Source organism: Filicampus tigris, chromosome 21 (genome assembly GCF_054856515.1).
Source record: "Filicampus tigris isolate MCC_2025a chromosome 21, RoL_Ftig_1.0, whole genome shotgun sequence".
NCBI classification, from domain to species: Eukaryota; Metazoa; Chordata; class Actinopteri; order Syngnathiformes; family Syngnathidae; genus Filicampus; species Filicampus tigris.
In genome coordinates this window covers 1,610,542-1,636,390 of record NC_141237.1, presented here as the reverse complement: position 1 = coordinate 1,636,390, position 25,849 = coordinate 1,610,542, and the positions used below count along the sequence as shown (strand labels likewise).

The following is a 25,849-nucleotide window of genomic DNA, read 5'->3' as shown; positions in this document are numbered from 1 at the left end:
AGGTGGCGATATGCACCAAGGACATGTAGCCCGCCAAAAACAAGACGAAGAAGAAGCAGCAGCAGAAAAAGAAGAACAACAAATGTACATATCCGGTTCGATGATCTAGTCTCCCGGTGACCGGCAGCTGTGTTTTCAGTGAGTAATTTCAAACTGTCTGTTTGCCATTTATGTACAAATTTATGTATGTACACTATTTAGGAGCATAATTACGGCACTGCGGCCTTCTAGTTTGTTTATTGTTACTCGCTACCTCACTGGAAGCTCGCTAAGCTATCGTAAAACAATATCAACAAAGGTGGCCCGTCAACTAGCACGCCCACAAGTCGAACTCAGCTGTCAATCAAAAGTCAATCACGAAAAGCGTTTGACTTGAATGTTGTTTTGTATGTTTTTCACCCCAAAGCTGATGTCCACAATGGAAGAGTGATGGCTTCACATGTGGGGAGAGATTTGTCCCAAAATTATTTACACAAATGCATCCGTGATTTTCACAAATGTATTTTACTTAAATAACTACATTTATGTTTTTGAATTAAACGATTTGGTTGCACCAAAATGTGCTTTTCAGATCCACAAATATATTAGTGGTTTTCCAAGTTTTTATTTTGTGTGCATTTATCATGATCGTGTAAATATTCAATTCTGGGTGTGAAATGTCGAACGTGCGTTTGTGGATCAGCAGGCACGCCGTTTCAAGATGTTCTCACGCGCACACACACACACACACACAGGTCTCAGATATTTACGTGTGGTGTGGAAAGGCCATCCCTACTCATTCCGCTGTTTTGTGTTTATTTGACACAACTCGGGAAATAAAACACCCAAGCTTGTTTTGCCTTAACATGAAGACGTTCTTCTTGGCCTTTTCTTTGTCCGCTGCTACAGCGGCGTCGAGTTGGCAGGAGAAGAACGCTTTACTTGTACATGAAACATCCAAATCGCCTGATATCTGATTTATTTATTTACTTTCATTTCTCAATTCTGTAGCAAAATTGGATAAAGATTTGTTGTCAGTTTTGTGTCATTTTCGTTTTTGGAACGAATATTGACAAAACAAGTTTTTAAAATGTATATCTTTACTACCCGTTTTGTGAAAAAAAAAAAAAATTATGAACAAATTTTACACGGATTATTGGAGACTGTGACACTACCCTCTAGCGGACTGAAGAGGGATGGCCTTTAAAACACATGTGAATGTTGACAACTGCTGTGTGTGCGATAGATCACACCGGAGTGAATTTTTACTCGCGTACCACCCGACTCCCACAGGAAAAAACAAAATCTCAGTCCTAGACCACAGTATATAAAAAAAATAAATTAAATTGAAAAATCCTGTCCCATCCCGTCCCGGTGAAAGCGACTTCTATATCCCGCCCTTCTCCGTTCAGAATGACTCCCACTCCCGCAGCGCTCCCTATTTTAGAGGTACATTAAATAATTAATCAAGTTGAATTTTCCTCATTTATTGAATAGTTTGTCGCCCCCCCCCCCCCCCAAATGCCCTCTATTTTCTCAACATTTTTTTTCTTACTGCAGGACCTTTGCACTTTTTCAGTTGGTCGCACCAGCACAGTATCTGGTTGCACCCCTTTTTTGATGTGGTGCAGCATGACCATATTTGCTGATGTATAGTCGTCTCAGTTGGCATACTATAGTTTCGTATGTAAAGATGGACAGTGACTCAAGATATATTTTGCTGTAATAAGAACTTTGTTTTGCAACAAGCAGCGGCTGACGAAACAATAACTTGAAAAGGAAACAATAGCAAAGAATATTTTGATAACATAAAAAAATACATGTTTATCATTTTTAGCAATTGAACATGAAAACATTTATCTTTTGTTATTTATTTATTTTTTATTTTTTTATTTTCCAGGACTTGACAAATGTCTTCGGGCACCAAAAGATTTGTTGTTTTTTTATTTACGCCTTTGGGGCCTGGGTAGTATCATTGCCTAATGTTTGACATTTCGCACGCAGACTCGTGATAAATGCACACAACACATGTGAAAATCACCAATATATTTGTGGATCTGAAAAACACGTGAACATGGCGGATGCATTTGTGTGACTAATTGTGAGGCAAATCTCTCCCATGCATGTTCACCCGCTGCTGGTCGTCTACCTGCACAGCTCACCATGCATCAACATCTTCTTCAAAGGTACTGCATGCCGCTCGTTCCTTCCATTTTCTTCTATGTAGCATTATGCCTCTGGTGGCTCCAGAGGGTCAAAACTTTAATGACACCCAACGTTGTTACTTTTAGTTCAAATCATGTCTGTGTGTGAAATGTTTAAAATTAGGGCTGTCAAAGCATTAACTCTGGAGATGAATTCAAATTTTATAGCGCACTAGAAAAAAATGAACTCCGTTTTATTGACTTCCGATAGCAGCTGATCTCTGCTCACTCACTGTCCAGCCAAACTTCGGGGAGTGTCACTGTTGCAAAGACGGACTTTGACGTAGTTTTACTTGGAAAAAGTTGCTCGACGGCTCATTGGAGAAATCCAAAATAATTTGCACACTTCGCAAAGCCAAATTCAAATATATAGATAAATAAATCAAAGCTCAAAATAAAAACAGATTTGAATTATTAAGAATGTCATGACGCATCTAAATTGATCCTGAAAAAAAAAATGTGTTAGTTCTGTCAAGCGATTAATTCATTTGAAGTAATGAATGCAAAATTTAACATAAATCGTAATCACATTTTTTCAACTATAATTTTATATGAAGCTTGTAACAGATATTTACTTTAGCAAACTCTTGGAAATTAAAAAAAAAAAAGTATAAAGTATATTTTGAATCCGAGGCTGTTCAAATCGCTTTGTTTGATCCTTGAATATGATTCTTTGAGTATGTGGGGATGAGAGGGGACGGAGCCTTTTTTCTCTCGCTGGTCCTTCCCATGAAATGTCAGGCAAGCCCCCTCTCTGTCCATTTTGAAAACCCGTTTGGAGACACATTTCTAGGCTTTGGCTTGGCTCTGACGTGACACTTTTCTGCTACCGCATATAATAGTCATTTGTCTTTTAGTGAATTGCGTTCGGTTGTTATATTTTTGTGATTGTAACGTAAAGTGCTCTGTCACAGCTGCCGCTGTTATGAAATGCGTCTTTGACTCTCCACTTAAGTTTGGCTGCAAGGTGATTGATGCCTGTTGGAGTCGACTTTTTGTGCATGTTTGAACAATATTCGACTAGTCCATCTTAGCACACGGGTGGAGTATTTTCGGTTGGAGGACTCTGAGAAAGCCTCCACAAGTCAAACGGTGCCGCCTGATTTGACTAATAATACGACTTAAAATCGACAATTAAAAAAATGAACTTTTATGTGAGTGTGACTTACTGCTTTTCTTTTCTGCCTGGCCAGATGGATGGATGGATGGAGGAGGCTTCGTGGGGTGCAGCCGACGGACTTGTGGGACATGCGGAAGGAAAGGGAAGGCCAAGCTGCATTTGGACCCGAGTGAGTACTGAGCAGTGTGGTGTGCTTGAGGCGCTCATGTGTGATGTCACATCGCGCCACAAGGTGGACGCGAGTGCACTCGACTTCTGCACGACACACCACCATGGTCGGACACTTCTGGACATGTTTTTGAATGACAATGATGTGGGCCAAGTTAAGTTAGTTAAAAAAAAAAGGATATCTATTTTTGACTAACTTGGTGCACATCAGTGTCATTTCAAAACATGTCCAGCACGGTGTGATGATGGTGTCGTGCTGTACACTTAGTTTTTGTCCCAGCGTGCTCACGTCCACCTTCGGTCCAATGTGTGTGCGCGTCATTTGAAGCAAGTGACATCACGCGTGAGCTCGTCAAGCAGGCAACACTTAAGCTGCTTCCATCGTCAATGTCTGCGTGTGCAACTTGAGTTCGCTCACACAAACGTTGACTGGCGAAATGCTTTCAAATTGTCATGTTAGCTTCTCCGTCCAATAAATTGTTCAACTTGAGTTGGAGTCTTTGTGTTTTATTGCTAAATCTGCCCTCGTTTGAAGTCTTTCATGCGTGCCGGTTGCCGCCGTGGAAAACTAGTCCAAAGGCTGCTTCGAGTCTTGAGGTGAGAGTTGCACCTTAGTCACTTAGTGTGGACACAAGTGTCACATTACTACTCCTGTTTGTCTCCTCGTGACTCAAAACTCGAGCAATCTTTCAATTCATCGAGCTTTGGGTCATGTGAGATTGAGGGGAATAGTACAAGACGCGGCTCATGCAGTGACTGAAGTGCAACTTTGAGCTGACGACTCCAAAATGCCTTCCAAAAAACCTATCTGCTGCTAGAACCGCCCCTAACTCCGCCTGATTTTGAATCCACCAATCGTGACGCGGCTCGAATTTGCATAGCCAATCAGAAGGTGGCGATTTGCATAGCCACGCCCACTTTTGATAATCCGACCAATCACAGCGCTGCAAATTTGCATAACCACGCCCACTTCAGAGCCCACCAATCGCGGCGCTTCTAATTTGCATAGCCGCGCCCACCTTTTGACCAATCACAGCCTTTTCTCTGCATTGCTCCACCCATTTCCAGACTCATCAGCGAATCAGAAAGCTTCATTCCAGCTTAGCCCCACCTACTTTTCCCCCCCAAAAAATGGGGGGAAAAAAATTTTGTGAAAAAAAAAAATTGGGAGGAAAAAAAATTTGGGAAAAAAAAATTTGAAAAAAAAAATTGGGGGAAAAAAAATTTGAAAAATTATTTTAGAATTTGTTTTTGTTTTTTTTGTTACTTTGCTTTAAGCAAGTTTTTGTGATGTGTGTAAGAATGAAGTTGAGAGCTTAAGTGTTAGTTGTAATCAAGCTTTATTTCTTTTGCAGAGTAGACAATAGCAAACAAACAAGTTACAAGTCGGACGACAGTCTGCTCGTTGCTTGGTGGTGAAGTGGTCGGCCGGCCAGAAGACAAAGTTGCAAGTCGGACGACAGTCTGCTCGTCTCTTGGTGGTGAAATGGTCGGCCGGCCAGAAGACAAAGTTGCAAGTCGGACGACAGTCTGCTCGTTGCCAAGTGGTCGGACAGCGAGAAGAACTTGGACAAGCGTGTGGACCTAAGACCAAAAAAAACACATCTGTGAGTCAAATGTTAAGTCAACATCTTGTGCAGAAGGTGTTTGGGGCTTGACACCTACCAGCGATCAAGACTCAAGTCTTCACAGGTGACTTATGATGGATGATAGTCTTCCTTGCTGCCTAGTAAAGGGAAGGAAAAAAAAAATACACAAGTATTGGGTCAGGAAGGTAATCATGAGGATTGTGCAGTGAAAATTTAAAGAGCATACCATCCAAGTGTAAATGTCTCCCAATTCTTCTCAGGCTGCCTCAAAGTTTGCCTTCAGCACCTCGCGGATGAGCAAGCAACACGACAGGCAAACTTGTCGCTGGTCTCGGACTGTGAGCAGGTACTCGATCGTGCGCCGCACTGGACAAGAGAATAAATCATCCAACATGTCAGCTGAAATGAAATGTTCCTTTTCTTACCAGCAGAGGACTCGTCCTCAGGCAGACGCACTTTTTCGCCAGGTTGCAGCACTCCAGTGGCGCCATCTGCTGGACAAGGAACATGCGAGCAGACTATTCTATGACTAACCTGAAATGCAGTTCCGTTTTACTGTACACTTGTGCCTCTTAGATGCAGTCGTGACGTGCACCGTTCAAGTTGGATGACGTGTAAGAGACAGTCTCGTCGTCGCTGCATGGCGAAGTCGTCAGTTGGCCAGCGTGTGGACCTAAAGACAGGAGAGTCATAACTGCAGAGCTTATGGCATCAGCAACCTGCCGCGAATGTAGCGTTTCACCTTTAATGACATGGCGACTCATTTTTAGTGGACTTGAAGATGCTTTGATTCACTGCAGACTGGAACCTTCCACAGCAGCAGCAGCTGGTTGAGCTCGTGAAACTCTGGACCGGTGCAGACTTCTCCCAGATGGACAAACTTGCAAATACCACAAATGACGGACCAGACAAGCTGCTTTTTTTACTACGTTTATTTGCATGTCTTAATACTGAAAATGTAGGCAGCTTTGAGGACCTTCCACATTTATGGTGAATTTCTCTTTGCCCAGCAGGTGGAAGAGTCCCCGACGGCACTCTTACTGGAAGCTGCAGCGCTTGCCAAGTCAAAGAAAAAGCAGGCGAGTGCCAACTTTTTGTCGCCTGTTGAACCGCTCAGCAAGTTGATCATTGCGCCACCTAGAACAACAAAACACAGTCAAGTACTTTGATTCACCAAGTTTGAATTTTGCAACAGGTCCCAACCTTGACCAAGAGGAGCTCGACTTCACAAGTTGATCCATGCTGCACTCGTCAGGTTCTTCAGCGCCACCTGGAGGACAAGAGCAGGACAAAAAGCCAACGCAACTTCTTGACCAGGATCTTCAATCCTGTTCCTTGTGGGTCGCCGTCCTGCCCGTTTTCCATTGCGCCCATCTGCAACACACCCCATTCAAATGATCAGCAAGTTCTTTAGGAGCCCGATCATTTCAATCAGGGAAAAAGCGGCCCTCAAGGAACACGATTGGAGACGCCTGATGAGTATCCTGACTGCAACTTTGGCAAAATGGCAGAGGGAAAAAAAAAAAAAAAAAGAAAATGCTCACTTGATACACCGCCATCTTGTTTCACAGCTCTCAATGAAGCTCTGGCATGACTGGAAAAAAAGGGAGAAAAAGAAAAAAGCTTCAGTTTGGATAGGCCACTGCTGGAAAGTCACATCAGGTCTCCTGTGCCTCCTTGGGTTTCATGCAGAATCCTGGCCGGTGCTTCTTCCTGGAGTGATACTGCAGCAAACATGAAAGTTGCCATCTTACTTGGATGTCAAATCCTGGTCCAGGAAAGGGCTTTGACTTCCTGGATTAGACACACCTTTGCTGATTGACGAGATCGCAGCAGGCCCCCTGGTCAGCTCATGCGGAAATAATTAGTCAAACATTTGTACATGTATGAACGCATGTGTGTTTTACCAGCAGAGCTGGACGCCTCTTCGACAACATGGTGGCCTGAAAGACAAAAGGAACGTAAGCATTCGACTTGGAAATACTCAGCCTGACAAGCTAGTGGCTTAGCAACCTGGCATTTGGTAGACATGCAAAAGTCTCATGACGCCATGTGCCAAAAAGACAGGAAGTCAGCCATTTTAAGGGTCTTTCCTTCTGTTTTAGATGCAAACCTGCGGACAGACATGAGACGGTTAACACGCATGCATGAAAATGTACTTGATTTATTCGGTTGTGAAGTTTTGTCTACTTACCATTCGGCAAAACGGCACTTTGGGCCGCATGCTGGAAAAGGTTTGAGCAAACGCTTCGTTAGTCATCGTCACATAAAGTAGCTGCATTGTTGAATAAAAATCAACTTAAGCATGAATAAATATTTAATTTATTGCATCCATCCGTGTATCAGCACGTACGTTGCAAAAACGCCTTTTGGTGCAATTTAAAGTCGTACGAAGCGTTCATTAGCAACGCTACAGCAAACGCTTTAGCTTGCCACGTTAGCAAGGCGCGAGCACGCCAAAACGTGATTCTTGAAGTTCAAAGTGAGCAAAAGCAGTGAGTTTTAAGAGGCTATTAAAGATTGAGCACTCACCTTATAAGTTCTCGATGATCTTGTGGAGGAGATGTTGCGGAGCAGCTGGTGGACGAGGACGACGGGAGGCTGTCAGCGACCTGAGAAAGAATCACTCACTCTTTCGCCGACTTAAATAGGTTTCCGGTGATGACGTCACTTCCAGAAAAATAAAAATAAAAAACATACTTTACACAGAAAACTTCGTAGTCGGCGCTAGTAAAGAGGTTGTAGAACACTGAAAATGCGGGAGCGAAATAGCAGAAGTGTTATCATTAAACCTTGTCGGGGCTCGTACCCGGGTTCTGTGCATATGATGCAGGGTAGTCTACCACTGGACTACCACTAAGTTGCAGTTCATGTCTCTCTTTAAAGTATATATATCCGATATGGTGACGCAGTGTTAAAACGAATGTCTACATTCATAGTCATATATAACCGGCCAAACATCATAACTAGATCTCACATGGTCGAAAGGTTAGTGTCATGGTTTGGCCTTCAGAAGACCCGGGTTCGATTCTTGCTTTGTTCTCCATTTAATTTGTGTGTGGAGCAAAGAGTGAGGCTCGAACCCGGGTCTCCTGAACACCACGCAATCTCTTATACCACTCGGCCATGCTGACGGAGAAAATTCGAATTTTTGTTGTGTATTTATTGGATCATGGTCAACAGTGCAACATGGTCAATTACTGCAGTCTTTCAAACCTCCATCTAAACAGCGATTACACGAGCCACTTATCCTCACTTACATGAAAAAAGAAAATGTAATTGGGTAGAGGGTTGGCATCTCTCGTCATGTGGTCACTTACACATTCCACGTGGTCTGTGTGATGACACTAACAAATAACCCCCCCACCCCACCGGTGTTTACTACCACTAACTTCACGATGTCATCCATCAGGAGAGAGTTTGCAAAGTCAACTTGGATTGAAATTGAAGACGAACATGACAAAGAGGCAGTGTACTTTGTTACTTTGCTTTATTGGTGATCGTAAATAAAGTGCTTGAATAAAACACACAAGTGTCTTCTTGTCTGCTTCAGTCACAGTCGCAAATGTTGAGTTCGTGTTTTTGTTGCAAGATGCTTTGTCGATGAAGGCAACTCTGCTGGGAGGTTGAGAAGCGTCTCGTCTCGTTGGTTGGGGGGAGTGGGTGGGTCGCTACTGGTCCGACAGGTCTGTAGCCTTCACCTGCAACACACAACGAAACATGATGAAATCAAATTTAATAATAATAACTATTAATACTATTGGGGAGAAAAAAATGGGAAGACTTTCTGAGCCCCCCCAAAGTATTACGTGTCATCGGGAATATAGACCACCGTTCATCCAACCCACCCCTAGCCCCAAACAGCACCACTTTGTGACTTTGTGCTGTTATTGTAGTACGGTGTCTCGCCACACGATGGCGTCTCTTTGGTTTATTGTGTAGGTTGGTCATTTATTTTTCCCTGAACTTCAGTGCACCTTTTGTCATGGACTCGGTCGGGTCTCTTAAGTAACGCGTGGTATGCCGGGGAAGTATTGTTTTGTTGCAAATTAAACAACGGCTTGTGGAATATCAAGAAGTCTTTGCTCCTTCGGCTACCCAACAGCACCCGTCCAAGACTAATGATCCCTTCAGATCACCACCACTCGTTACAATCTCCAAACCAAATTTACCAGAGTGTGCATAAAAAAGATTAACGAGAATAAACGATGACCAATCGCCACCAAAATTCATGTGCACGTCTCAACCTGTGCCCACATAAATCTCTTCAAATATCAAAACAAATCGCCTCACTATTGACATGAAGCGTTGGCCGCTTTGGGTGCGCACCTATGGAGAAGAAAATGGTCATGTCCATAAAATCTCAAATATTGGTGCGATTTTTTTGAACAAGTCATTTTTTAACTTCCTGTTTCGTTTTGAAAAACGTTTTTACATTTTTAGTAACTGTTTCCAAACCAATATTCAATGACCAAAAGTTAGTCTTAAATTCCTGCCAGACCAAATCTGCTTCTGCTAGCGACGAAAAGGTTTCGTTCGCCTTTTGAAAATCATGACAAACCCGGGTTTTGACGACCACCCAAAAGAAAAGCGATCGACGAAAAAAATGTCCACCTCTTGTTCACCGCTAGCTGTTGCCATGGTTACAAGGCACGCACATCGCAGTTGTTTAGCATTCTGAAGATAGCTTCACATTTAAATGCAGATACATTGTCCTTTCCCGTGTCCTCGTTAATAGTTATCACAGAAGAAGATAATCATACAACACCCTGGACTGCTACGTTTAAAGGTTTATTTACCGTAACATCGGTGCTAATTTTGGTTAGCATGTCTGCCTTTTGCTGCATGATAGCATTTAGCTGGCGGACGTTCGTTGTTTAATCACTTGTTTTGCACGCCAGTGTTGCATGGAACAATAGCTTGGAGTGACAATTAAATAACCTGAAGTAAGAACTTTTGCCTCTTACTTGTAGAAGTGGTTGAAGAGTGCCCTGCCCTGAGATCATCTTGAATGTAGTCGATCGATGAGAACACGTTTAGTTAATTTGCCTGAATTCAGATGACGACTACCGTTTGACAATTGTACACAGACTGGTGTATTGTACATAAATATTTGACAAGATTTATATCATACCTCGGGTCAGTAATCCAGTCTTCCTGTTGATGTTTCTAAGATCTCTGTCGCCATCTCCCGGTCACTAGGAGAAATGCTTTCGGTGACAACTTCCGGGAATCTAAACCCAATGAGCCGTATTTCGATTTGTGTCTCGTGATATAGTCTATTTTAGTTTTAGGATTACAAATTGAACATCAAACTGTTTTTGGATATTTTCTTACTCGTTCCAGACACTAAGCTAGAAAATCAAGCTGTATTTCAATTTTGATATTAAAAGGAAAATCAAATAACAAGTCGTTTTTCAATTTTTAATATATTGTTACAAACGTAAAATCCAATGACCAAAAGAGACATTGCAATACTAGCTAAAACGTTAGCATCACTATTAGAAACAGATTGAAGGGTAGCATGCGCCAAGCAGACCAGGAGAATCTTATCTCTGCTTTTATCTCCACAAGATTTGACATTTTCTGACTGGGTTCCATCAAGCAGCTGCAGCTCGGCTAATCTCGGCTTGACTAACCCGATTTTATTTTGATAACAATCTTGTGTCAGGAAACCCAAAATGGCAGGGGCGCAAACCTTTTCTGCTTGGCTCCTTCCAAGAACGAATAGCTCGTGCGACTTTTGAATATTCAAAGTGTCCGCGTACATGCCAAGGACTGCCGCCCATCAATTTCGCCTCCGGAGCTTCGGCAGACCACGAAACGCTACCTATCACTAGCATTTATGTTCTGCCTGTCACCGGCACGGCTGGTCCAACCGACAGAAAGACACACTTGATAGCTTGATGAGGTTTATTGATGCTTGTTAGCAGTAATCCATGCATCACGTCTACAATGACATATTCAACCAGGCTGCGGCGTATCGTACGAGGAGTAGAGGAGACACGGGGCGGCCTTTATGTCGGCCCGGCAGCCACAATGAGCGCAAAGCTAACGAGTGTATAAACAACCATGTTTGTCTGCTCCTCCCTCCATCACCTCCCGCGCGGCTACTTGGAGGCGCGCTCGAGGTCCAAGGCCTCAGAGGTGACGAGTGTCCACGGGTGAGGTATATTCGGGGTCCGCGGGGGAGGGGGGGCGAGAGTGAGCGTGGAGTCGAGTAATAATCGTGCATACTACGCACTGCAGCTAGCGCGGTGAGTCGGTGCCTTATGGCGACACGCGTACAACTACTCGCAAACAGTCTGGAAAGTTCATGCTTCCCAACGTTTTGTGGCTAGCGTACGGATCAAAACCAGAGTGGCATTTCTTAGCCCCCCCCCGGCGGCGGAATCTGGTCCACAAAATGTCGGGAGGAGCCGAAGCTACGGGCTACAAATCAACAGGATGGCGAAACCAAGCTACGAGCGCGTCCGCTAGCGTCTCCGGCGAAGACGTTTCCTCTCCCGTCTAAGCTATTTACACGCCTCCCCAAAGTGCGAGCTGGGAGCCGATTCAAGCGGGCGGCAGTGACGATGGCCCACGTGGACTTCGGCGAGAAACAGACGTCCCGCCCTTCCGGGATCTTTTTCAACATCTGCAGTCATCATCGTCATCATCTTTGTTGGCTGGACGTTAGCCTGGATGCTCAACGGTTCCTCTTAAATGTCATCTGGGCGTCTTCTAATTACTTCTAAAAACATCCAGGTGGCAAAAGGCGAAGCGTTTTCCGATGGCACCAATCGTCAACAAGCCCTAGCCCAAGGTGTCATTGGCACCATTGGATGGAGTGATTTTTTTCAAGATTTTTTATTTTTTATTTTTTTACATTTCAACAGCTAAGTTGATTCCAAAATGACGTGACGCGGAACAGACAGGAAGTGAAATCAAATGCCACCTAATTTGCACCTTGTTTCTGGATTTTGGCCTGTCTAACTGCCGCTTCCCCCACCCCCCAACCCAATTGGGCACTATAAACTTCACTTGACCTAACCTTTGTAGATATCACACTAGCATAATTTGTAAATGAGCCGAGCCTACCGTTTGTGCGCTTCGTTTGCCGTTGCTTCTTTTGGTTTTATCTCCGAAGAAGGCCACGATCGCTCGAGCTGGACTTTTTTTTAACGCTCGGTTAAAATGGCGCAGATTTGAAAGGAATAATGCGGCGGCGTCTACTCAGCGCATGCATGCGCACAAACTGAACTCAGCGTGATGACGAAATCATGACGGACAAACACATCGATCATCCGTCGGAAGAAGCCTTCAGCTACCCACTTGCAATTTGCGCCGTAGCCCGCCTGCGTGACAACAAATTGGGACTCGTCTCCTCCTCCTGGCGCTCGGCCACCCGAAAGTATCCTGGCGCCCGTTGTTTACAAACATTGCAAATCGGCAAATTGCCACGTGTCGTCATTCAATCGCTCAATCGGCCGGTTACGTTTGGAGTTAGTGAAGAAGCTATGCGGAGATGATGCGTGCTCATTTTGGGAGGTTTTTGGGGTGCCCATCGGGTTGGACGATGATGAGCAGCGAAAGTGACCATCGCTGCCGCTGCAGTCAGCCGAGAAGCCGCGGATGCAAATCTCCTAAAAAAATTAATAAAAATAAAAAGCCGCTAAGTATGACTTTTACAGGTGGACATGAGTTTTATTGTATTTTTTTTTTTTTTTAAAGTCTGGCTTTGTGGCCACTTTTAGCGGGACATCGTACCTGCGCGTCCACGTCCAGCCGGTTACACGTCCACTTCGCCGCGGATGAGCGGCGAGGACTCGGCGGCGGTGCTGTACGCTTGGATCAGGAGGTTCTCGTTGAGGTCGCCCACGCCGCTGCCGGCCCGCAGCTTGGCGAAAGGCGGCGCCTGCGCGTCCACGTCCGTCGTCTGCTCCAGGGCGCAGCGCTCCGGCCCGTCCGTCACCGGCGAGAACTCCTGAGCGCTGGTCGGCTCGTCCCTGGACACGGGGCTGGCGGACGCAGACGTGACGCGGACGGACAACACGTCGACGTCCCTCTCCGCTCATTTATTTGCGTTGCCGTCGGAGCGGCGGCCGGGTGTCGCTCACCTGACGTCCATGGACTGGACGCCGTCCGACAGCTCGTCCACGCAACTCTTGTTCTCCAGCGGTCCCAGCAGGATGGCGGCGGGCGGCTCGGCGGGAGTCGGGGCGTCCTCGTCCAGGGCCAGCGGCGCCATCTGGGACCTCGCGTCGCACGCTGACAACACGGCACGAGGCGCACGTTTTGTGACTGGTGGGCGTTACGAGCTGCTCACTTGGAAAGCGGCCGGCTTCAAACGCATTTCCGTGTCAATAAGGTGACATAAAAGCGGGACTTCCGAACGCTTGTCTCATGGACGCGGAAGGGCAAACGGCTTCGAACGTCAACAAAGACAAAGGAATTGACCTCGCCGTTCCCATACTTTTGAAGGGGACTGCATCGTTGCCGTTTGACTTTAAATGGGCATTTTGGGATTGGGATTTCTCATTTCTAAACCTCCGTCCAGCGTCAGTGTCACATGACCATTGGATGATGTAACTTGGCGGGCTGTACTCACATCAGATGAATCCAAAAATGAAAACCGATGACCTCTAATGCTATTTTGTGCCATCCAATTTGAATTTGGAATTTTTGACCATTTCACTTCCGCGGCCTGTGTGCGGTAGTGGCGACGACGCGGTCCAAAGGAGGGCGCCGTTGAGTCACACTGCGGCCACCTCCCAAGCGGGAGGTCAGCGACGGAGCTCGTAAAAGGAGAGGGCGTCCACGCGGGAAGGCGGCGGAGGTACCTGCGGCGCCGGCCGGAGCGTCCACGTCGCTCTTGCGGGTCCTTTTCATGATTTCTTCAATTCTCTGCAAGACGGGAGAAGACGGGGCCACGAGCGTGAAGAAGAAGACGAAGATGCGGCGTGGCTTGGCTTGGGGACAAGGAGGCGCGTCTTGCTGCTCACCTTCTTCCTCTGCTGCCTCTCCTGCTCCTCCTGGATGTGAATCTGCTCGCGCTCCCTCCTCTTCCTCTCGGCTTCTCTCTGGGCTCGCTGGAAGGCCTCCTCCCGCTGACGGGCGAGCCAAACGTCAGCGCGACGACGCAAATCGGCAAAAAGCCGACAAGGCGGGGGGCCGACCTCTTTGTCCAGCTGCTCCTGCATGTTCTTCCACCGCTGCTCCTTCTGCCGGCGCTCCTCCTCCTCGCGGCTCTTCCTCTCGTCCTCGCGCCGGGCGCGCTCCTCCTCCGCCTGCTGCGCCGCTCTCTCCTGCAGCTCCCGGGCCTCCCGCTGCCTCCTGCGCTCCTCCTCGGCGCGCAGCCTGCGGGGAGCCGCGAGATGACGCCGCGCTCGCATTCTTGACAATCGGTCGGATGAGGTCAAAATGACTCATTCAAAATAAATGACATGAATTTGGGGTTTTATATTTAAAAATACAACAAATTAAAAATACATCATTTTTCATCATCTCGTCTGGAATTAACTCAACTCATCAACCGTTTTTAGATTTAAAAGATTTTGATTTGGTCATTAAATGAGATGAATATTTTATATATATAATGAAGCAACCCTTTCATGTCCAGACTGTAAAGGGCGACGCGGACTCACAGCTGCTCCTCCTGCCGCTGCCGCTCCTCCTGCTCCTTTTGTACGCGAGCCAGGCGGCGCCGCTCGGCCAGCAGCCGCGACGCCTCCTCGGCGTCCATGGTGCCGCCCACGCTGCGGCCCGTCGGCGTGCCCGGCGACTCTGAACGCGCGCGCGGGGAAACACCACACTTGAGCGGCACGTCGCGGCCTCCGTCGGCACCGCCCGTAAAGAAAACGCCTCCCGGAAAAAAAAACAAAAAAAAAAAAAAAACGCTAATTTTGAGGCGCCGTTTGCGCTGCGCACCTGCACACAATTCTCTGCTGGCAGATTTGGGCATCTTCTTGTCGGAGCCGTCGCATTTGGCCGACTTCCTGTCGTCGCCGCCGGGGGTGCCGGCCCTGTGCCGGACAGGCGACGCCGGGTACTGACCCGGCGAGCACGGCGACTGAGCCCGACTTCTGCTGGCTCGCATCCTGAAAACAAAAACGCCGCATCAGCGCGACAATTACGCTCCACCTTTTTTTTGGTTCCATCACGTGTGTGTGCGTGTGTACCTTTTTGGCGTGGCAGGACCTTTACTGTTGGCTTTGAAGGATGAACTCCGACCCGGCGCAGCAGGAAGCTCTCCCTGGACGCGACATTTGCCAATGAAGCGCATTTTGTTTATTCGGCGATGACTGAATCGCAATTGTGCGCGCTGACCGTGGGCGTTCTGGCTCCGGACGTCTCCTCGGAGAACGCGGCGATGCTCCTGCGGTTGGAGGAACTTCTGTCGGCTCTGTGCTTGTTGGAAGAAGCTGCTGGGTGGGCGACACACGAGAAGGCAAAGCGGCACGCACGCACACACACACACGCGCGCGTTGTTGCGGATGCTAACGAGACGACGTCAGATATGCGAGGTTTGTGAGTCACCTGACTCTGAGGAGTGGAGGGCAGCGGACGAGTTGGACAGCTGCTTGCTCATTGGCTGATCTGACGGGGTGGGCGGAGCCGAAAATTCACCGGCTTGACAAAGACAAGAAAAAGACAGTCAGCGTTGAGAGATGTGAGCTCGGGAGAAGCCGACACGACGGCCAAAATGAGGGACGGGCCACAGGGTGACGGCACCCGGTTACCGTGGCGATGGGCAATCGGCCTCATGGCGAAATGGACCATGACGACGCAGGAGGATGTCGCCGACTGCCGCGGCACATTTTGGGGACCATGTCAATCGTTTGCGGGCGGAAAAACGCGGCTACTCAATGGGCACTAAGATGAAGCACTCATCTCAATTGCAAAGGGCTCCCTCTAGTGGTGTGCGGAAGAATCTCCAAATGAAATGTTCCATTTCATTCGCCATCCTAACTGGATGGAATGTCTTTGAAACAATCTCCATTTGCTCTTGGCTCGATACGCTCCCGCTTCATCGTGTTACCGATGAGCGTCAATATTGAGTGGGCGTGTGCGTGCGTGCGTGCGTAAACAGCAGATGGGCAGGATGCGACACAGCCCTTTGTTGGTCTGAGGCTCGGGGGAGGGGGGGACGGCATTACAACATGCATGCATGCATGCATACATGAGGCAGGTAGGCCATGTTTTGACGGCCGTGGTGTCCGTGAAAAGGCACGTCAATGTCACATCCGAACATAAACACGCACACGCGCGGCAAACGCCAGGGGACGACATGACGACGATATGCAAAGCTGGCGGCAATGGGGCGGGGCCCGCGCAGTCACGTGACGTGTACCGTTGCAGGGTTGCTGGGTGCGGGAAGCGGCGGGCAGCTGATTGGCGTGGCGGGGCGGGGGCGGGGTCTTAGCGTTACCTGGCCCGCAGGTTGGAAGCAAACGCAAAGCAAAAGCGTTACGCTCGCACACACGCAGGAAATTAACATCTGATGATGCGTTCAGGAAAAGTGGGAGGAAAAAAAACATCTATTTGGAATAGCGATGGTTAGGGTTGGTGAGGGCTGGATTCCAGCTGATGTTGCGTGCAAAAACCAAAATGGAGATTCAAAGCCCAGATTTGAAGATTGGGCAAAAAAATAAAAAAGTTCCAAATGTCTGTAAATGAGCAGAATGAAATGTGCGCGTTCCCCCGAAGGCAAACATGATGCAGAAGCGCAAAGAGTTGAAAGCCCCTTTCAAAATGGTGGCCAAACACTGACACGGAGGTTAGCATCGCAGCAATGATGACATCATCTTTAGGCGGTGGGGGGATCGGGGGGTGAAGTCATGAAGGGCCACGGTCTGCATTTTTGTTCCTATTAAAATGATCCTCTCGAATTGGACATCAGAAGTGGTTGTTGTGATCGGGGCCAATCGATCGTCAGTCACGAGCCACGTCACGTTGGCAGCCAAGGACAATTTTGCTCTTCATTGAACCTGGCGCGGATGTTTTGCCAATGCGCGAGCAAGCCGGCAAACACGCAAAAGGCCTCCGACTCGGGCGGGACCGACCTTGGCTCAGGCTCATCCGGCGTGTCAACGCGCCGGCGTAGAAACCAAGCAAAGGCGTCGTGAGGACAATTTAGCGCCGTAATGGCCGGTCGGCGTCGGGCCGGGAATGAAATATTGACGGTGTGACGTGACGCCTTGGCAATGGGCTGCGTCACTCGCTTTGGGGAAAGTAAGAGAAGGAAAAGGTGCCGTCAAGGTGACATGCGTCTGACGCCGCGCGCGCACGCACGCACGCACGCACGCACACACCTGTGGCCAAGGCTAAAGGCACGCCAGGAGAAGAGGAGGAGGAGGAGACAAAGCGCCTCCTGCGGCGCGGCCTCCCTCCACACCCTTCCCCGCTCCTCCTTTGTCTCCTTGCCGGCGTCACTCACCCTCGGCGCCGTCCGGCGGCCCCCCCCACGTCCATCGCTTGGGCCTGTTGTCGGGGCGCTCGCGGGCCCCGCCTCCTCCCCTGCGCTCGGCGCCGCACCCGGCTCTCCGCCGCACCAGGGCCTCCAGCCGCTCCTGCTCGTTGCGTTCGGACACGGGGAAAAAGAGACACTCCCTGACGGAGCCGTCGCTACGGCGACGCACGCCCGGCGATGGGCAGGGTGAGAGCTGCGCCATGGTAACCGCATCCGAGCAGCGGCCTCGCCCCGCTCCGCTTTGGCGTGAAGCTGCCCGCTTTGACGCCAGAGCAGAGAGAGCGAGAGAGAGAGCGAGAGAGCAGCGTGCCGCACCTCGCTCACTTCCTCTCTCTCCTTCCCCTCCCCCAGCGCATCACTCTTCCCCCTCCCCCTCCCCCTCCCGCTGCCTCACCTTCCTCCCCATCTTGAGTCATATAACAGCCACATATGTGACACTCTCACACGAGGACACATGTAACGTCCTAACATGATGTAACATCGCCACATGAGGGAAAGGCGAGCTGGCATCGGCCTTATTTTGGAGGATGCCGATAACAGCCACTGATACTTAAAAGCAAAATAAGCTGACATCAAAAAAGTCCTCCTCAGCGGCAGTTTGGCACATCGGTCTCAACATTTTTGGTCATGGTGAATGAAATGAAATGTTCTATATCAAAAGTACAACATGTATCGGCGTTCAGTATCGGCCAGTACTCAAAAGAGTGAATTCTCATGCCGGTATCGGTCCGACAAAAAGCGGTATCGAACATCCGTAGTGAGGACACAAGGACCGCTTAAGGACCGCTTAAGGTCCTTGTGTGCGTAACGCCCCCACCAAGGTTTTTATCGTGAACGAGAACCCACAAAAAATCAAAACAACAATTGAAAAATCATTTTGGTTCATAAAATAAAATAAAAAAAGGAAAAAGCTTTAAACAAAATGAAAACCAAGCGGTACTACATCTTGCAATTAGAAAACCAACTGAAAGTAATTCTCTGTACAATAAATAAAAACTTCAACTAATACTCATCAAAGCTAAACTAAAATGCAGCATTTTTGCAATAAGAAACATTTTAAAAAGTAACCAATGTGCTCCAAGAACACAGAGCAAGTTACTTTTGTTGTCCGTTTTTTCATCTCCAGACAAATATGCGCCACTAATGACATGAAATCCGCTTCCTGTAAACGAGACGCTAACGCTGATGTCATCGCTCGCCATCATGACGTCACAGGGCCGCCGGCCCTTTAAAAGCTGCTGCCCACGCACACACAACCCCATTGCCCCCCCCCCCCCCCCCCCCCCCCCCCCCACGTCCGCCTCATCAGTCCCAATCACGGTCACTCGTGTCCTCACTGCCGCAATTAAGCACTCATTGATAAAGCCTCCTGACGCCCTGGTTTGAGTGCCACCATTTTGTCTCTCACTTCCTCTCCACTTCCGCGTCCTCGTGTGGGAACGTCACACGCGTGCCAAACAACACGTCTCTGGATAGTCCGAACACGGGCGCGCGCTTTTCAAGGTGGCCCCTTTCAGTCGGCTGGACAGGAAGTCATCAAATGAGGCGATTCCGGGCGACCTCTGACCTTGTCGTCCTCCTGCTGCCGCCGCCGCTTCTCCTCGGCCGCCAGGCGGCGCTGTTGCTCCTTGCGGCGCTGCGCCGCCATCTTGCGCTGCCGCTGCTGCCCGCTGCGCTCCAGCTGCTGCTGGGCGCGCCCATCTTTGTCCCGCAGCGCCTCCGACAGCTCTGCGAGCACACGGGCCGCGCTCGCCGATCGTTACGTCATCTTGAGCGAACCGAGCGTCGGCGCGCATCATCAATGATCTGACAAACGGCCGATCGGTCGCTAGGGTGCGTGCAGACAAACGAGCGACCGGACAGCAAAGCGGTCAAAGCTGACCTGTGGGGCTCCTTTGACCCGAGGGTGACCGACATGGAGACGCCTTCCTATTGGTCAGCGGGGTGGCAGGAGGCGGGGCCAGAGCTGTAATTTATTTTGTGTGTGTGTGTGTGGGGGGGGAGTCGGGGCAGGACAACAATATGATTCACTGTGCCGGAAGCGGACGCACGGATGTAAATATAGAACATAAGCTGGAGAGCAAAACGTGACCGAGCCGTCGCTGCGGCGGACCCACACCGCCAGAGTTCACGCATGTGCACGCACACGCTTAACATGGCTTTAATCGTCCGTCAATCAAAAAGGGGCCTTGGGTTGGCAGGCGGACCTCTCAATCTTTTACCTCGTCAAAATCGGACGATTCAAATATCATAACTTCAAATGATGCAAACACTGAATTTGTGTATTTTACACTTCCAAATGTTGACATATTCAACCACAGCGCGCACGTTTAAAAAAAAAAATTCCACCTTCATTTAAGGCCCATGTACTAGTACACGCTTTGTCCTCACCAAGGGTGCACTACTATAATAATTGTAATCATTTTTTTCCACCACCGTAGGAAATTTCTGCACTAGTACTCTAAGACAACTTTGGCATACTAGCGGGACTGCTACAAGTCACTAGTGAGGCAAACCTACGAATTAGTTGACATCTGCACATAGTGCTACTGATAACTAACTAGTAGAATTTCACTGGTAGTACTCGTAACAACAAGCGCACAGTTGTCAAAAAGTTTTGTCTCACTAGTAGCATGGAGTTGTCCCACTAGTGAGGCCCAAAAGACTACTAGTAGATGGATATCAACAATATAAACAAAATGCTTTGAGCTTTTCTTACACATCCTCGATGTCCAGCATATGGTCCATGCACTACTACTAGTATGTCAAAAGTCGCACTAGCAGCGTGAAAAATATGACTAGTTAGACACAGTCATAAATTGTCTTACTAGTGAGGACAAAGAGTGGACTAGTACACAGACCTTGAGCTGGATATGGAAGAAGGCTTTTCTCTAATTCCTTCTCGTGCCTGTCAGTGAAATGAAATGAAGAAAAAGAAGTGACCTGTCAAAGCAGCCGGACGAGTCGGAACCACTTGGGTCATGATGACGACGAGCCGGGCCGGGTCGGAGTCCAAGAAACACTCTGGAAGCACACGGATGACTCAGGATGGAAGAATGAGGATGAGCGAGGGATGCTGGGAAGAGGAGACAGGAGGAGAGAGGGAGGGAGGGAGCGATGGAAGGATGAAGAGGATGGACGGGGGAGGGAGGGGGGAGTACCTGCGGTCTGTTTCCCTTCACTCATCAGCTAGCTCTAATTTACCTTAGCATCCAGTGCTAACGATCGACGCAACAGAAACCGGAACGTAAACAAACACACACCCACAAAACAAGGAGCGCATTTTTGTCACAGTTTCACTCCACCTCAATGTGGGTTATTATTATTAGCTGCGCTTTACTTACACTTCACCGCTGCCTCATTTGCACATTCATTCGACGAATGTCAGGTGACGGTTGACGAGCACTCGTCAATTCACTGAGCAACCGAGTGGAGACACCTAGCAACCAATTGGTGACGTTTGCTAATAATCATGCTAGCAATACGAGCCGTAATAAACTGCCCAAAATGATATGCTCGGCACATGTTTTTCCTCACGTGTTCTCATATGGCGCACGTGCCGGAGTCAGCAGGCAAACCCCAGGCGTTGCCGTGACGTCACGACAGACGACAGCCGAGATGTGTACGTGACGACGTCACGGTTGCGTGACTTGACCTCCAAGCTGTTCATTTCATGTCATGTCATATATTGTTTTCATCTACGACTTTAGTTAGTAAAATAACCACCCTAAAAAAAAATTTTGAGTGAAACTAACACATTTTTGGAATAAATTACTGTAGCAAAATAGCAAGAATGCCATTTATACGTCATTGCTTATTTTTCTATTCTTGAAATGTGACGAATTATTCATTCATTCCCAACAGTGCCAACAAATTTGTTTGGCTCTCCATGAATTTTCTATCCTTTACGGTGGCTGTTGTGCTACAGCGCTTGGTCAGTTACTTTATTGTTTGACAAATCTCAATTAATTTTTAAAAAATAAAATACATTTTGGGAGTTTGTTCTCTCAAATAATTTTTTCCAAACAATTGGAGTTAAGATTTTTATTGGACACCCAGCCGTCACACATTGAACATTTAGTCTCCAGTTACAGCAGAAAGCTCCCGCAGGCTACTGCCTCCAGGACGCCCCTGAACCTGAAGGAGGTGCAGTCCTACTTGCCAAGGGCAAAGGAGGGAAAACTAGTCCAGAAATCATTCGTTTCTTTGATTTTTTTTTTTTTTTTTTGTACAGGTAAAGTGAGTTTGAGTGAGGTTGTCCTGGCGCGTGTGGCAAAGTGTGAGAACTGAGCAGCGACGCAAAACAAAATGAACACTTCAAAAAAACAAAAAAAAAAGGGGAGGAAAGAGTGAAAAACTTTATTTTTAGTATTTTGCTTACACTGTAAATTTATACGACAGCATCGGAAGGTTTTGATTGACCTTAGATGGAGGCGAGTAATTCAGTTGTATTTAACTTCAAAACAATTGCATTTCATCTTAAAGAATTGTTTTTAAACATTTAGGTCCAACCTTTATATGCTGTACAAGTGAATCTATAAATTGAAGTCTTTTGAAAATGTCCCTATATTGAAATGCAATTTCAAACTGTACGTAATGTTTGAAGGACACTTTGCTCATTTATTGTTGGCAGCAAACGCGGTCACGTCACATGAGAGGAAGTAAAAGAAAAATGAAAGGGGGGAGGAAAATGGTTTATGTGTTTATTGATGAATCCAAAGATTCTGAAATTCTTCTTAAATTCCACCAGACGTGAAATGAATATAAATACACTTTTTAAAAGGACTTAAAGTTTTCGCAGTCACGCTCCTCCAAAGAAACGCAGGAGGAAACCAAGAAGAAGAGAAATGCTGAACTGGTTTTCAGTGGGAACAAAAAAAAAAAAAAGTTTTTTCTCCAACCTGTCCATATTCAACAAACATGTTTACTGACTTGACATTTGGGATTCTATAAAACGAGTTTCTTTTTTTTCAACAGCGCTCTGCTCTGCGCTCAAATTATCCCCGTTGGATAAACATGCGTGTGTGTGCGTGTGTATATCGAAGTCTTTAGATCTGTAAGAGAAGAAAAAGAGCAAAGTTGAGGTGACATCGTGTGACAGCCCCACAAGGACATAAGAAGAAGATGAAAAAAAAAAAAAAAAAAAAAGCACTCACGTCATCAATATCTTCATCGTCATCGCCAATGTCATCGAACTGGATCTCGTCGTCGTCTCCGGGACCGAACGTGTCCGTCTCGTTGATTTTGGCTGTACAAATTGCAGTTGTGACAATTTTATTTCTCCTCCAAGACGACTCAAGTATCGATCTGTCCATTTAGCCATCAAACTGTCTTGGCATCGATCTAACGGTCCGTCATACTCACAAATGTTCTGTGTAAAGCTTTGCATTTTTGGTGAATATAGCTCATTGCAAAGCAGCCCACCCCCGTGATTGTTCAATTATAGTCCAAAAACCGAGTTTCTGCACATCTATAGCGCTATGTTGGCATCTTTGCGTCAGTCTGCGGTCCATGAGCGCATCTTACCGTGCTCCGGCAGCTCGCCGTAAGCTTTCAGACTGCGAGCCTCGTCTGCGTTGTACTTGAGGATGACGTCGGCCTTGTTGTCCTGCAACCACACAAACGGCCGTCAAACCGTCGGCTCCAAAAACAGCAGCAACGACGACAAAATGGCGGGCTCGCGGCGACCGTCACCTGGTAATCTCTCAGGCCCACCAGGATGATGTCTGATGTGTTGATCCACACCTGAGCACGTCACATGAGCACAGGTTCAACTCAGTGACCCGCGCGGGGGTGAGGGGGGCGCGGTCGGGTTGCGCAAGGACGCCGACTCAGCGTTTACGTCAGGCGTGTGTGTGTGTGTACCTTTTTCCGGAGCTTTCCTCTAATGTGGCAGAGCCGCTTGGTGCCATCAAAGCACATTGCCTCCAGACGGCCGTTCCCCAACATTTTTATCACCTGAGCGTATTCTGGAATACACGCAGATTAAGTCACAAAAATTCAATGTGACAAGTGGCTGTCATCTTTGTAGAACTTTCTGAACAACAGGGAATGAGCACTTCAATCCTCCATCACAAGTACACTGAAGAAAAAAACAACAGATGACCAAAGCTCACGACGGATTCCACTACTTTTCTCACCAATAATGTTGCATTTGCTCGATTCATGTGGACCTTTCATTCACAGCACCCCCCCCCCCCACACACACACACACAAAAAATTCAATTTCTCAAGTTACTCATCATCGGATTTTCAAAATGTTTCGTGTGTACAGTTAGGGCTGCACAATATATTGAAAAAATATCGACATTGCGATATTGGTCCAATATGCATATCACAAAGACATGCAATCATTTTGCTATGGAATGCTCTGCTTTTACCTGAATTTGACCTGTCAAATGCAAACTTAAACGTGCGTCGACACCCAATAGTTGGACATTATCTTGGAGAATTACTAATCAATAAGCTAAGAACACATTAAGCTTGCTTATTTTTTGGCATGATTTTTCTTTTTTTACATAAGAATAAGAAAAATACATATGAAAAACGTCATTTCTTTAGGTAGATGTTAAAAAAACATCACAATGGCGATACTGCTATAGGCAACAGCCATATCGCATACTTTTCCAATATCGTGCAGCGATATCGTCCAATATCATGGCCATTGTCCATGCGTATCGATGTTATTATGAAGAACTTACCCTGTCCGTCCTCTTTGAACACCAACTCTCTCTTCTCAGACTCGTTTTCATTCTTTCCACGCCGCCGATTCTTTCCTCCCTTACCTGGAAGTAAGCACAATCAGAAGAACCCAAGTGAGTTTGCGCAACACATTCTCAACTCTGACGAGGAAGTGTCCAAACGGTATGTCGTTTCATAACTACAACTATTAAAAAGAGACCCACCAGAAAGTATTACATATTTAGTACGGAGGTCAGACTCAAAAACAGTGTGCCGGCCAGCGTTCAAAGTTCTGACCCATTGACCCAAGTATTACACCTCTCCAGCATAACATGACACGGTCCAAAAACCGGAATAAAATGCAAAACATCACCAAGTTTGGATTTAAGTGAAACAGACAGAAAAAAAGAAAGGAAGTAAATGAGATGTGGAGGCCAAAAGCGGGTGTGGTGAAACTCCGAAGCGGCTCGTTAGCCATGAAGGTAAGCGGCACAATTCCGAGCCGTCGTTAGCATGGTAGCTCGCCGGCTAGCCCACCCTCGGCCTTCGTCCTCAAAATGGGACATTAGCTCGGCAAAAATAAACAAGAGGAGACAACGCGTCAACAACAACAACAAATACTGTAGTCCGCGGAGCTAACTAGCATTAGCGGCTACTTGTCACGTTTTCCGTGCTTGTCTTATGTGATTCGCCGCGGCGCGCTTAGAGACAAATCCAACCTCACCTTTATTTTTGGGCATATTCCCTCACGCTTCTGTCCTGATAATCCCGCTGGATGGAAACGGACCGCTGAATTTGTTCAAAAGTGTCACGAAGGGCGTTTAAACCGAAAGAAGTGAGAAGCAACAAGCTACTTGCTAGCACGATTGCCGATGAGTCCCACCGCTCGAGTGCGCATGCGGATTGCTTGTCATTGAACAAAAAACTTTATTGTTCGAGTTTCACTTAACAATTTGGAACGCACAGTTTCTGGATACGTCACTTTTTACAGACGCCAACTAAAGAATGTTTTTAAAATGTCCACTGAAGAGGCAACGCTGTGTAAAACCCAAAAATTAAAGATAATTATATTACATTATTTAAGGGTATACTGTATTCATAATTCATTTTAATTTAGTGAACGCATTCCAATATCAAACAAATAAAACTTTCTACGTGTACACAATTATTTTAACACATTAAAACTTACATTTGTTTGCAAAATATGTAAACTGTTTATTTTAATTACACAATATTTTATCTTTCAATTGATTAAACTGATTTTGTAACTGTAATAAATGCAAGATCCTTAAATATGCACATGTGCGTGCTGTACATTAAATGCTGTACATTAAAACCACAATAAATCAAACATGCAATTATTAAATGAAATACATTAAGAAAAACATAATTTGGCCTCCGGAAGCGTTTGTGCTCATGGGTCACGTTTGTTTTTTAAAATGAACAGATGGAGCGCCATTTGTAGATGAGGTTAAAAAATACACACAGTTAAATGTAATGTGCTTGTAAAATATGTAGAAAAAAAAAATTGATTGATGAAATTTTGATTGATAATAACAATTTAATTATAATGTATTACCTAATGATATAAAATACGTTTTGGATAAATTAATGATTCTATAAGATATATCAATAAAAAATCCATACGTGTAAAATG

At 46.8% G+C, this 25,849-nt stretch overlaps 2 protein-coding genes and 3 long non-coding RNA genes across 30 annotated transcripts; 1 reads left to right on the top strand and 4 right to left on the bottom strand.

The window, feature by feature from the left end:
* The first annotated feature begins 19 nt into the window (after positions 1-19).
* Positions 20-7,683, top strand: LOC147127101 (uncharacterized). 17 transcript variants are annotated; one of them, XR_015084407.1, is made up of 9 exons: positions 20-138; positions 407-499; positions 2,137-2,165; positions 3,377-3,472; positions 4,832-5,245; positions 5,321-5,406; positions 5,489-6,139; positions 6,256-6,397; positions 6,632-7,683. It is a non-coding gene; the product is annotated as an uncharacterized LOC147127101 (long non-coding RNA). The 17 variants fall into 17 exon arrangements; XR_015084397.1 differs by having other exon boundaries at positions 4,827-5,245; XR_015084404.1 differs by having other exon boundaries at positions 46-138; positions 407-441; positions 4,827-5,245.
* LOC147127100 (uncharacterized) lies at positions 5,289-7,771 on the bottom strand. The gene is made up of 9 exons (XR_015084392.1): positions 7,593-7,771; positions 7,255-7,285; positions 7,074-7,173; positions 6,815-7,003; positions 6,605-6,654; positions 6,264-6,434; positions 5,803-6,197; positions 5,486-5,733; positions 5,289-5,426 (listed from the first exon to the last, which is right to left on the bottom strand). It is a non-coding gene; the product is annotated as an uncharacterized LOC147127100 (long non-coding RNA).
* A 757-nt stretch (positions 7,772-8,528) lies between these two features.
* On the bottom strand, positions 8,529-10,247 carry LOC147127099 (uncharacterized). The gene is made up of 2 exons (XR_015084410.1): positions 10,195-10,247; positions 8,529-8,761 (listed from the first exon to the last, which is right to left on the bottom strand). It is a non-coding gene; the product is annotated as an uncharacterized LOC147127099 (long non-coding RNA).
* Positions 10,248-10,959: 712 nt separating this feature from the next.
* Positions 10,960-21,103, bottom strand: map7d2b (MAP7 domain containing 2b). 10 transcript variants are annotated; one of them, XM_086021113.1, is made up of 17 exons: positions 20,856-21,103; positions 20,673-20,729; positions 20,455-20,535; positions 19,394-19,477; positions 19,079-19,239; positions 17,479-17,611; positions 15,579-15,671; positions 15,369-15,466; positions 15,221-15,294; positions 14,970-15,139; positions 14,687-14,825; positions 14,219-14,399; positions 14,045-14,149; positions 13,883-13,946; positions 13,160-13,310; positions 12,810-13,060; positions 10,960-12,685 (listed from the first exon to the last, which is right to left on the bottom strand). In XM_086021113.1, exons 2-16 carry the CDS (start codon positions 20,695-20,697, stop codon positions 12,832-12,834), a joined length of 1,788 nt encoding a protein of 595 aa, XP_085877239.1. In that variant the 5' UTR covers positions 20,698-20,729; positions 20,856-21,103; the 3' UTR covers positions 10,960-12,685; positions 12,810-12,831. The 10 variants fall into 10 exon arrangements, with proteins under 10 accessions (XP_085877239.1, XP_085877241.1, XP_085877243.1 ...); XM_086021115.1 differs by having other exon boundaries at positions 20,455-20,587; positions 20,716-20,729; XM_086021117.1 differs by lacking the exon at positions 20,673-20,729 and having other exon boundaries at positions 20,455-20,587; positions 20,856-20,950; positions 21,049-21,073.
* Positions 21,104-22,200: 1,097 nt separating this feature from the next.
* eif1axb (eukaryotic translation initiation factor 1A X-linked b) lies at positions 22,201-25,105 on the bottom strand. The gene is made up of 7 exons (XM_086021476.1): positions 24,917-25,105; positions 24,213-24,296; positions 23,377-23,480; positions 23,206-23,256; positions 23,038-23,119; positions 22,668-22,759; positions 22,201-22,565 (listed from the first exon to the last, which is right to left on the bottom strand). Exons 1-7 carry the CDS (start codon positions 24,930-24,932, stop codon positions 22,560-22,562), a joined length of 435 nt encoding a protein of 144 aa, XP_085877602.1. The 5' UTR covers positions 24,933-25,105; the 3' UTR covers positions 22,201-22,559.
* Positions 25,106-25,849: the final 744 nt, after the last annotated feature.